Here is an 11950-nt window from a genome sequence, read left to right as displayed (position 1 = left end):
ACTATTATCCGATAAAGAAAATTACGATTATCAAAGAAGAAAAATACCATAGAGTTACGATTATCATACCGAATTTTTCAACGGCAATTTTCAAAGCGCTCAGACGATTCCAGTGCACCGTTACGATTCAGATATGATGTAATGGTATAGATAAACCTTGCAGCTGAGTAACTATTGACAAAAGCATGCTACATTTAAGAAAAGTGAGTGTAAAGATTTTACCTATATCTACCGTCGCCATATTGGGATAATCGTAATTGCAGTTACTATTATCTCTTTAATACCAGTGATTTATCGAACAGTGGGTAAAATAGAACAGCCACACACACGGTATACCCATCATCGGTTCAGTTTTTTAATGATCGTATTTGTCCTATTAGAATCGAAATAATTCATGGAAGCCATAGATTTGTTGTAAATTTACACATGGCCTGGGCCGTGATATTCGTTAATTTTATCCCTCGCTAACGCTCAGGATAAAATTCGAATATCACGGCCCAGACCATGTGTAAATTTACAACAAATCTATGGCTTCCATGAATTATTTCTTAAGTAAAATCGTTGAAAATTGAGACGCTATCTATTTTAAACAATTATTTTATCTTCAAAGTTGGTTAAGTAGGATAAACGGTACTGTTGTTCCATCGGAAGAACAGAATAATAAATCGGTTAAATTTTCGAAGTAAATCGGTTTATATATACAAAAGTTGACAGGTCGACAGGTTGACACTTTCAAGGTTGACAAGTGAAAAAGTCGACAGTTTGACTAGTGTTATAGTCGACAGGTTGACAGGTGTTATGGTCGACATGTTGACAATAGTTAAGGTCGACAGGTTGATAAGAATGAAGGTCGACAGGTTGACAAGTGATAAGGCTGACAGGTTGAAAGGTTTAATTTTACAATTAAGGAAATATTGTTTGAATTCAAAACGTTTTTTTACAGTCTTCATTTATCTAACTCTTAACTAATGATACTATTTTACACTTCATAAATGCTTTCATGTTGTCAACCTGTCAACCTGTCGACTTGTCAACCATAACTTACTTTTTATTGTATTAAATTGTCAACTTGTCAACCTGTCAACCATTAAGATATTTACATTTTTAAAATTGTCAACCTGTCGACTTGTCAACCTGTCAACCGGTCAACCATAAAAGTATTTACATTATCAACATTGTCAACCTGACGACATGTCAATCTGTCTACCAGTGATTTAATTTTTGTCGTATAATTAAAATACCTTTATTGCCCATGAATACACACGCGTATAAATTTATTATGAAAGCCAGAACTATAGTACCGTATATCCTACTTGAGCCATTTATTTTGTATCAGTTTATTTGTTAAAAGAAAATTCAATTTCCCTGTTTAAAGTATTATACTTTACAGATAAAAATAATCGTTAAATGATAAGAACCGACTTAAAATTTCCGTCTTCATACTAAATTGATAATAAATATTTGGCAAACACATTATTACGAATAGAAGCAAGAAATAACCACATTTGTCATTTATCTTAATAAATAGCAAGTAAATTAAACGAATTGCTTGATGACGTGGATTTTGTTTTTGGGTTGAAATTGGTCCAAATGTGTTAATTAATCCCAAGTAGCTTGGTGTTATATTATTGTCTTGTAAGTAATTTTATCATATACTTAGCATTAATATGATAGCTTTTGCATATGTGTAATGGGCGGAAGTGCACAAGCCATATCTTCCCACCCGGGCTGATAACCCATATCAAGTGCCTCTCGTGCAAAAAACCCATATTAGTGCCTCTCGTGCAAGTTACTTCCGGTTTCCGGTATCGTCTGTTTACAAACAAATTTTATAAGTTCTGCTCAAAACATCTGATATATACAAGAAAATGACGGATGAGGATAGGTTTTTAAATGTTGGAGAAGGAGACAGAACAGAGTTTATCAACTCGATGAAGAACGCTAACACCGTAAGAAAAACAAAATGTGACATTGGCCTGTTTCAAACTTGGCTTTTAGCTACACAAAATGAAGAACGTCTGTTTTCAACGATCGAAAATGAGAAACTGGATCAATATCTAGCCAGATTTTTTATATCTGTTAGGAACAAGAAAGGTGAAGAATATGAACCTGACACACTTAAGTCCATACAGTCCTCAATTAACAGACATCTAAATGAAAATTCTGAGACTGATGTGAACATTTTAACTGATAAAAACTTTCAGCATTCAAGGGACGTTCTGTCAGCTAAAAAGAAAGATCTTAAGAGCAAAGGTTTAGGGAACAGAAAAAGAAAGGCAGATGCTTTCACACAAGAGGCAATTGATCATCTTTATGACAGAAATTTGCTTGGAACAAGTAAGTGAAATAAAATATGATCTAAACCATCACTTTATGTACATTGAAATTATTATTTTTAAATTATATAAGTGTTCCTATAAATGCGTTAAAGTGTATATTTTCAGGTAATACGATTTGGTAATTGTTTCCACAAGAAACATACCACTTATTTTTTCTGTTAAGCATAAACATATTCATATACATGTACACTCAATGTACATGTACAGTACTGTAAATAATCGAATAGTAATTTAATGCATGTTATTGGTATCGAGGTACATGCATACACATATTTCCCTAATAAAATGATGTTTTAATTACTGGTTTTATTTCAATGTATGCATTTATTTGACAGGTAATCCAGATGCTTTGATTAATACAGTGTGGCTAAATAATTCAATGCATTTTGGCATGAGAAGCCGCCAAGAACATCAAGATATGAAGTTTGGTGATATTGAGATGAAAGCAACATCAGGAGGAGTCCAGTATCTTGAATTTACTGAGCGCCAAACAAAAACAAGAAAGGGAGAGGGAAGTGCAAGGCCATTTGCTCCAAAAATGTTTGCAATTGCAGGCAATTATTCTTAAAAAAAGTACTTTTATCATGTTTATTATTCTTAGTATTATACAAAAAGAAAATATCATTTAGTATATTTCATAACAATATAATACCCAAATATAATTCCTGTACAGCTATATATCAGATAATGTGTTTAAATCAAACACCGGTGAAACTCACTCTGCTACGAAAATATCACACATATAGTGAGAAAATACAGACCAACTTAAAAAATGTGCAAAAAACTTTGATGTTTCTTAATGAATGACAGTGTTATTGATATTCCTATTGTTTTTTCTGTCTCTTATAAAATAACAAGATTGTGTTTACATTTACATCATTGTATATTTTTTTTAGATAATCCAAGATGTCCTGTGAAAACATTCAAGACTTATATTCAAAGCAGGCCTACTGGATCATTGAAGCCAGGCAGTAAATTTTATTTGTCAATTCTTCCTCGTTATCACAACAAGGGTCATGATGATTTTGACACAGAAAACACAAATACATGGTACAGTATGCGGCCAATGGGCAAGAATAAACTAGGCGACTTAGTCAAAGTAATGTCAGAGAAAGGAGGATTAACTGGTCGCAAAGTTAATCATTCAGCTAGAAAAACAACAGTGACATCATTGCTGCACTCCCATGTAGAGGCAACAACAGTAATGCAGTTAACTGGACACAAAAATGTAGCATCTACAAATGATTATAGCTCAGCATCTTTAGATCAACAAATCAAAATGTCCAACATATTGTCTGATATTGGATCTGGTGGTAAATCTGTGTGTACAGAACCTGCTGTAATGGAAAAACAGGCTGTAAACATGATTAAATCTAGTGATATTGATTTTCCAAATGAAGATAACTTGATACTAGCTGATATGGATCTACAAGCCATTGATAATTATGAATCTAGTACAACATGTAGTAAAAATGACCATAATGATAAAACTGTAAATACTTCTATGCTTCAAAACTCAAAATTCCAAATGTTTCAAATTGCCTCCATAGGAAATGTAACAATAAACACATATGGAGGTAGTGATGCCGTTGTTGGACAATTATAACTTGTATTTGTTGGATTCATTATTTCATTTCTTTATAAAGTGTTTAACTCTTTTAGTTATTGCATTTGTTTATTTGCCTTACATAAAACTATTGTCGGAAGTATATGATAAAGCGATTAATACATGGCCTTTTCCATATCAGCCTGGGTATCATCTCTCGACCCATATCAGCACCTCGACTCCGTCTCGGGCTGATATGGGGGTCTCGGGATGATACCCAGGCTGATATGGAAAAGACCATGTATTAATCTCTATATAAACCGCCTGTGTATTGTTATTCATGTGACTTTCAATTCAACCCTAAAGCTGGACATTGTTTGGCGTGGTTAAATATGAACATTATAAATAAAAGCAACAGTAGTTTACGGCAGTTCAAAAGTCATAAATCTATTTAGAGAAAACAAATCTGGGTTACAAACTGAAACCGGGGAAAACACATAAAATATAAGAGGAAAACAACGGAACAACAGAAACACTGAAGTGCAACAAAAACAAACGCAAGCAAACATAAACATGAACTATTTATAACAACTGTCATATATAGACTAGGTATAGGACGTGTTAGGAAAAAAATGTTGATTGAAACTGATTGTATGGCGAGCCAAACCTTCCTTGTATATTGAAGTGTTACAAAACACCGCTAAATGGCATCACTATGTGATTGAAAGGCTATTTTAAATAAATGCTGTGATGACGTCATAAGTATTAGGATTAACATTAACTTTATCCATGGCAAAAAAAAATTAACTGAACTATCCTGACTAATAAAACATATGGGAAATTACCGAAAATATAGAATTCATATCACAAACGATAAAACATATTGCAATATCCAACCGAAACCACAACAGAGACACCATAGATAAACACATGAACGTTGGATGCAAAAATACCTAGACACGTCGTATAGCAATTCAATTGCACACTAGGAAAACTGTCATATTCGGGAATAGGTCACGTTTGATACTTAGAAGACATACTACATAGATGTTAAACCACATTCTAAGACGTGGTAAAATAACAAAAGTTAGTTTCAACACAGACACATTGTATAGACCAACCGATTCGTGGTTGTTTCCATAAAGTTTACGGAGTGCCATTTTAATTCCGCCCTTTTTCTGTGAAACGAGATAACTCCTGTTTATGAACTCCGTATAGTGTGAATAGTTACGAGCATAGCGTATTGAGATATGTAAACACCATACGATGGAGCAGAAGGTATGTTACTTCTGAGAAATGGGATATCGATAATTGGTTAGTTGAAATCATCTCGTTTGTTGTAGATTTTAGTGTGAAGTCGTCCAGTGTCAATACCGATGAAAAGATATAAACAAGTAAAAAGACAAACCGAAAAAGAATGGAAAAGTCATAATTAAAAATTTGGTTATAGAAATGGTTGAATAATTCCTAGTAGGCGGAGTTATCTGGAAATTCTATTCACATTTTATACAAGTATACATTCCAAAAATGACAAAAGAACATATTGATAATAATCAAAATCCTGATCACATGCAAACCTTGAATATATGTTAAAAAAAAGCCACCAAAGTGAAAACTATTTTCATTCAAACTGTAGGAAGAGTTTTCCAGACACTCAAATAACTTCTTATGCAAGTAAGTACCCCAACAAGTAACAAAGTTTAACTATCTTCATAAAGAAGAACTATAACAAAAAAATTGAAACCCTGACCACACGCGCACCTTCAATGTATGTACAATAGCCAGCAACGTGAAAAGTTCCTGACATTCAAACTGAATGAGGAGTTATCCAGAAACCAATTTTCCCCTTATGAATTAAGTACTCCTACAAGTTCAACTTTCCCCAAGAAGATCAAATATTAACAATATTTAAAACCCTAACCTCGTGCATAGTTTCAATATATAAACATAATATCTGGAATAGCTATATACCAATAATTGGACGGACGGGTATACATGCCACCAATATAACAATAAAACAGTATGCCCCCAACTGTTAGAGTTTGATATTTGTGCTGTATACAAATGTAGATGCAGTAGAATGCTTCAAAGTTATTGTAACATAAGCACATATTTATATTTCCTATTTTCAGTTCATTGTTTGTGACAGAGTCAAATTAAATAACTTTTGATACAGCTTTTTGTTAAATATTCTATTACTATACTGGGATTTCTATATTTTCCCTAGAATTGCACGCGTTTGTTATAACTTTTATTCATATATAAACGTCGGGCAGTATTTTTTATTAGCTTTCATCAGAGTTCTATGTCTGTATCTTCTTTCATTTTGCATACCAAATAAAATTACTGGTACATTAAAACGTAATTAACTATGCATTGATAAACAGTTATGAAGATTAATGGTATTCGTCCTGACGATAATCATATTTTGATATTTTACAAAACTATGATTTTCTCAACCTGCTTACGGAATATATATCTCCCAGATGATACAATATTCAAGAGTTGGCGTTGCTTCGGATAGAAGGTATCTGGTATTTGCTTCGAGTAACGGTATTAAACTATGAGTTCATGTGATACACATCTTCGTAAAGTTTATGGACGGCCAAACTAGTTAGTTGAACATTTAATCAATATGAACCCTAGCTCAGTTTTACCCATATACATGTTAAAATCTCCTGACTGTATTAATTGTGCCACGTACGAACACAGGAATAAGTCGGTTAGGAGTGGAACACTTATGAACGTCGAATGTTTGTTCAAAACATACCAAAAACTGATGTCATTAAAAATATATTTCTTTATTTTGTGTGGTGTTCGTTTTGCTCAATCTTTAGTTCTACGTTGTGTTATGTGTATTGCAATCTTTTCGTCATTTTACATTTTACGTTTTTGCCAAGTGCTTGTCAATTTGTTTTCGACTGATATGTTGGAATATCACTGTGGCATCTTTTGCCTCTCTTTTTTTAATTTAAAATGTGCAATGTAAAGAACATGGATATGTGTTTACAAGTATTTCTTCGATTACTATCTTCTTATCATAAACATCCTTATTTTGTTCGTAATGTTTGTGTCAAAGGTTTAACAAGTTTATCAAACGTTTCACATACCAGGCATGTTTTGATTGAACATGTGATGTTATTCAAAAAGGTAAACTTAACAATCGTCTTCGTATATTTTAAAAGTGACGATAGGCGGGATTCAATTGTTATCCTGTATTGTTCATTGGCTGAAATTTTAAACAAATTTCTTTTTAAAGCTTCCTTTTTCCTACTGTATTTTACTGTTACCATTATAAACCATTTACTACAAAGGAAGGACTAAATTTTGTTTGATTATCAAACCTAATAAAGTAAGATATATAATAGATTATAACTTTATATTTTCAAGGTGTTATAAAAAAGGGCATCTGGTGTTCCAATTAAAAACTTATTGCTGGACAGTTAGGAGATAACTGTAAATTTGTATTTCGTTTACTGCTGATGCGATAGCTTGTCTACATAGAACGAGTTATTGACCAAGCACGTCTGCTAGTTGATGGCTAATGGAGAAAACAAAAAAACTACCCTATTTTTGAATGGGCCTGCTGATATTTCCAAAGCAATGACAAACTTCCAAGTGTTGTTGTGTTGAAGTACAAATTAAGAACAAAAGATAAAGTAACATTATAAGAATATAAAAAACAATGTACAAATAAGAAATTCAAGCCATTTTCCATGAACTATAAATAAATTACCTCTAGATGTCTTCACAAGTCCGGAGCGATTGATATTTCCCCGATTTTCATTGGAATTGGTTTTCTTAGTCATGCAATATAGCAAATGAGAAAAAGTGTAAAAAGGTTGATGCAGCAATAATACCAAAAATAATCATTTACAGGTTGAAACGAACCGTTGAGAATAGACGAGGAAGATGGCAGGATCTAGCATTGGCTTAGAAACAGCTGAAAATTTCTTAGATTCTATGAAAAAATTTGGAGAGAGCACGATGCCCATATTCAAAGATAAAGTTCGCTATGAAATCAAGCAATTTGTTGCTGCGGCTATTATTTCAGATGAAGAATTTGAAAAAGAGGACACACACATTATAATAGAAGCGAAGCGAAAATTTGAAGAGGCCATTCAAACCCAACATTTTTCGGATATTTATAAGAACTACAGCTTGTTATTTAATAGGTTGGTCGTTTTGGTGAATACACCAAGACCGAAAAGGCACGGAGAAGCAAGATTATTAGATCCGTTTGGAGATATAAGAAAAGGTATTTTAAAATGTCCTTTCAATGGGTCATTTATCAACGACGATGATATTAATTTTCTTAAAGAATTGAAGCAGATGTTTTTACATGAGTTTGGCCATAATCGATATCTCATTGTGATCTTTTCTCATTTCATTCCGTGCACAGAACCTATTCATCAATGTGCACAAATTGTAAACAAGTTTGCAGAACAAGAGAATACTAAGGTTATTGTTTCGTATGAAAACGTCTACGATTTAACTGATGAAGCAGAGGCGTTGGAAATAATGAAAAGCAATGAAAAAATACAGTTTCAGCGTCCAACATCCCTTCCACATTATACACGTTCGTATCAAGAGCCATATGACTTGGACATTTTAGAGGAAGAGCATGAGAGCAGTCGAATGTCAAAGCGTGAGAAAAAAGATAAATTGCGACCCGATCCTTATCGCACCGAGAGGAAGAAACGAAAATCTTTCACTAGACAGAACTCATATGAATACAGAATTTAATTAACGTTTAAACATATATCCACATTAAAACGATATTGTAACTGAAATATTTCAAAATTTTATAATCTAATACATTGCACATTCTTTAAACAAGGACAATTGGTAACGAAAATACTGACTATAGCCAATAAGGTTTGAAAAGTATATGATTGTCTATCATGATACAATCTATATATCACTTTGCTTTTGATTATATACTTTGAGTAACAACCAAATTTATTTCATAAAATGACTTGTGTCTAACAATTCAAAAAGCAAAACCAACGATCTGATATATATAAAAACGAAAAAGAGAAATACTTATAAACAACACCAACAAACAACAACCACTGAACAACAGACTCCTGACTTAGTACAGATGCATAAACTATGCCTTTTCATTATTTATATAAACTATTTCGATTCGTCTTGTATGTGATTTTAACACAGAGAAATGATATCAACAAGATACATATCGAAAACAAATATTTACTCACAATAAATTTGAAATAACACCTTTTTGAAAAACAAAATCATCAATCCTATTTTTTAAGAATGGTTTATAAATTTTCTTACACTTGAATTTTTACGAGTAGCACGTGTCAAGAGATCATTCGACCGGAATGTAAAAGAAATCAAAATTACAAAAAAAAGAAACGAACTGCTTTAAAATAGAAACTATATAAAAAGCTCTGATGATAAGAATATACAGATCAAACGAATATTTTATTCAAATGATTATAAATTACGCAACGGATCAATATAGATAGATGTTTATTATTAATAATGGGAATCATTTATTTTCTTCGACAAAGAAGACTGTAGTAATGCAGGGTACCCTAAATTACTTGAAAGTTCACGAAACAACTAAGGGTTTTTAACAGGTGAATAATTAATAAAGTATGCTTAAAATTTTTAAAAGATAAATTTAAAGATATAGACTTAAATGTTGCTTCACCTAAAATATCTGAACTAAACAATATATAACATAAGGTGAGTTGGGAACTAGGAAACACAACTTTACATAGTATTTTGGTCAAATCTATCTAACATGCGGTATTTCAGAAACACATGTAAAATAGATGTAAACATGATATACAGGACAAATGACATTCCATGCACATAAACTGGGAATAGAGTAAATGAGTAACTATTTGATGCATGTTGCATACAAAGAACTGTTTAAAGACACGTATTTTTGAATTGCCTTACTATCTTCATACCTCTTCTAATAATCAAATTGTTACTTATATATATATATATATATATATATATATATATATATATATATATATATATATATATATATATATATATATATCAAAATATTAGCCCCTTATGTTTGTGGCATAACATCGTGGCCACAAGTTAATTGTTTTCTGTTTAGTATTAGATTTATATTAAGATCCATTTTGTTACATCTTGTGATCATTTTTATTTGGCAATCGCCAATGGCACAGTCAGCAGGGTTAAAGAACATCAGTTGTTCGACCTGTTAGTCAAATGCGTTTTGTTTAAATATACTTCTTCATTTTGTTGGTCTTTTGGAAAATGTTGTTTGTGCTGTATTAAGACCCTTCTACAACGAAATTTGTTTTACATGCACACGTATGAAAATTTCGGTTTTTATCCAACGCAATCATAGGTTTGAACGTAGTTTTTAATTTAGACTCATTTATATTTATATATATATATATATATGTCGTGTACATGTTATTATTTTGTTCAGGTTATTACTTGTACAAACATTTTATAGAAGTAATTACTTGTATGAAGCCATCATACAAGTAATTACTTGTACAAATACAATTGTACATTGTCAAGTAATTACTAGTACAATTTTTACAGAGAAAAAGATAATAACTTGTACAGATCATTATTATTTGATGTTCCTAAGAAATTGTATCCCTTTAAACAAATAAATTATGACTTAGACATTAAGTTATAAACTTTCAATATGTGTGTCCTTTTGAATAACAAATACATTAGCAAACCTTAAAAAAAAATCAAAACTTAATTGTAAAGATGGAAAGTGTAGAAAAAAATATCAAGAAATATCAACTCTAATAATTCGCTTTCACACGCGTAAGATAGTACAGATAGAATTAGCAATGTAAAGGAAGCCAAATTAAGTTAAAAAAAAGACAGCACTTCAAAGATATTTCTTATGACAGAATGGTGTTTTCAATGTAATTTTGTCATTTTAAACCAAAACGCGATTTTAATTTTTGTGATATTGACAAAAAATCCTATTTAATTCATATCAAGAGTTTCGAAATGCGTGTTTAAATTATTGCGATTTTTACACTGTCGCAATTTTCGCAATAATAAAAACATCGCAATAATTTCTTGTGACCAAAGACCATGTTCACTGCAAATGTAAATGAAAAAATCGAACTTAGTGTGTAATCCAGATGTCATGCCTCCTTGTCTTGTGCAACCAAATAGGTCATTTGATCTATTAGGCTTTACCTTTAATTCCAATATATGAATTTATATTACATTTGCAACGTTTCATCATGGTTTATTTTTGAAAATAAATTTGTAAAAGGGTTTTATTTTATTTTTGCTTTTAACGAATTTGTCACTTTGCACCAGTAGTCCGTATTTAAGTGACAACAAACTGTTAAGCTAAATTTGCCCTAGGTCTCATGCTAGGTTATGTTGTTACTCTGCGTTCGTCATGTGTCTGAATTCTTCTAACATTTCAAAAATAATACTAATATAAAATAGAAGATGCGATATAATTGCCAATGAGACAACTCTCCACAAGAGCCAAAATGACACACCGCACGGCCTTCAACAATGAGCAAAGCCCATACGGTATAGTCAGCTTTAAAAGGCCCAGAAATGGCAATGTAAACCAATTCAAACGAGAAAAATAACGGCCTTATTTATGTACAAAAGGAACGAAAAAAAATATGTAACACATCGACAAACGACAACCACTGAATGACAGGTTCTTGACTTAGGACAGGCACATACAGAATGTGGCGGGGTTTAAGATGTTAGCGGGATCCCAACCACCCCTTTCCTGGGACAGTGGTGTAACATTACAACATAAGAACGAACTATAAAAATCAGTTGAAAAAGAATTAACTCATCAGATGGATACAATCAGAAATACTACAGAGTGGTACTTGGCCAGGTACTTGTATATCCCATTCATCAACCAAAATTAAAAAAAAACACTAAGTTCAGAATACACATTTGAAAAGAAGAAAAGAAAAACAAACACAATATAGATTTCAAAAACACACACACTCTTTGACAAGAAAAATAAACAAACCAATAAATAAATACGAGAACACAGTAAAAGAAAAATAATACCCGATAATTT

The 11950-nt window shown here is 31.9% G+C and overlaps 1 protein-coding gene and 1 long non-coding RNA gene across 2 annotated transcripts; both read left to right on the top strand.

Annotated features, from left to right (window-relative positions):
* Positions 1-1786: 1786 nt before the first annotated feature.
* LOC143074032 (uncharacterized protein KIAA1958-like) lies at positions 1787-6056 on the top strand. The gene is made up of 4 exons (XM_076249585.1): positions 1787-2337; positions 2675-2893; positions 3236-3831; positions 6018-6056. Exons 1-4 carry the CDS (start codon positions 1869-1871, stop codon positions 6054-6056), a joined length of 1323 nt encoding a protein of 440 aa, XP_076105700.1. The 5' UTR covers positions 1787-1868.
* A 1092-nt stretch (positions 6057-7148) lies between these two features.
* On the top strand, positions 7149-8705 carry LOC143074502 (uncharacterized). Its single transcript, XR_012977896.1, has 2 exons — positions 7149-7237; positions 7765-8705. It is a non-coding gene; the product is annotated as an uncharacterized LOC143074502 (long non-coding RNA).
* Positions 8706-11950: the final 3245 nt, after the last annotated feature.

This window comes from Mytilus galloprovincialis, chromosome 5 (genome assembly GCF_965363235.1).
Source record: "Mytilus galloprovincialis chromosome 5, xbMytGall1.hap1.1, whole genome shotgun sequence".
In the NCBI taxonomy this organism is placed as follows: domain Eukaryota; kingdom Metazoa; phylum Mollusca; class Bivalvia; order Mytilida; family Mytilidae; genus Mytilus; species Mytilus galloprovincialis.
The sequence above is the reverse complement of the archived record's forward strand: the minus strand, read 5'-3'. Positions and strand labels throughout refer to the sequence as shown.

Excerpts from the sequence above, each read along its gene's own strand:
- LOC143074032 (XM_076249585.1), top strand. The coding sequence starts at position 1,869 with ATGACGGATGAGGATAGGTTTTTAAATGTTGGAGAAGGAGACAGAACA. Across the intron at positions 2,338-2,674 it reads CAGAAATTTGCTTGGAACAA|GTAATCCAGATGCTTTGATT; the intron begins GTAAGTGAAATA and ends TTTATTTGACAG. Across the intron at positions 3,832-6,017 it reads ATGACCATAATGATAAAACT|TTCATTGTTTGTGACAGAGT; the intron begins GTAAATACTTCT and ends TCCTATTTTCAG.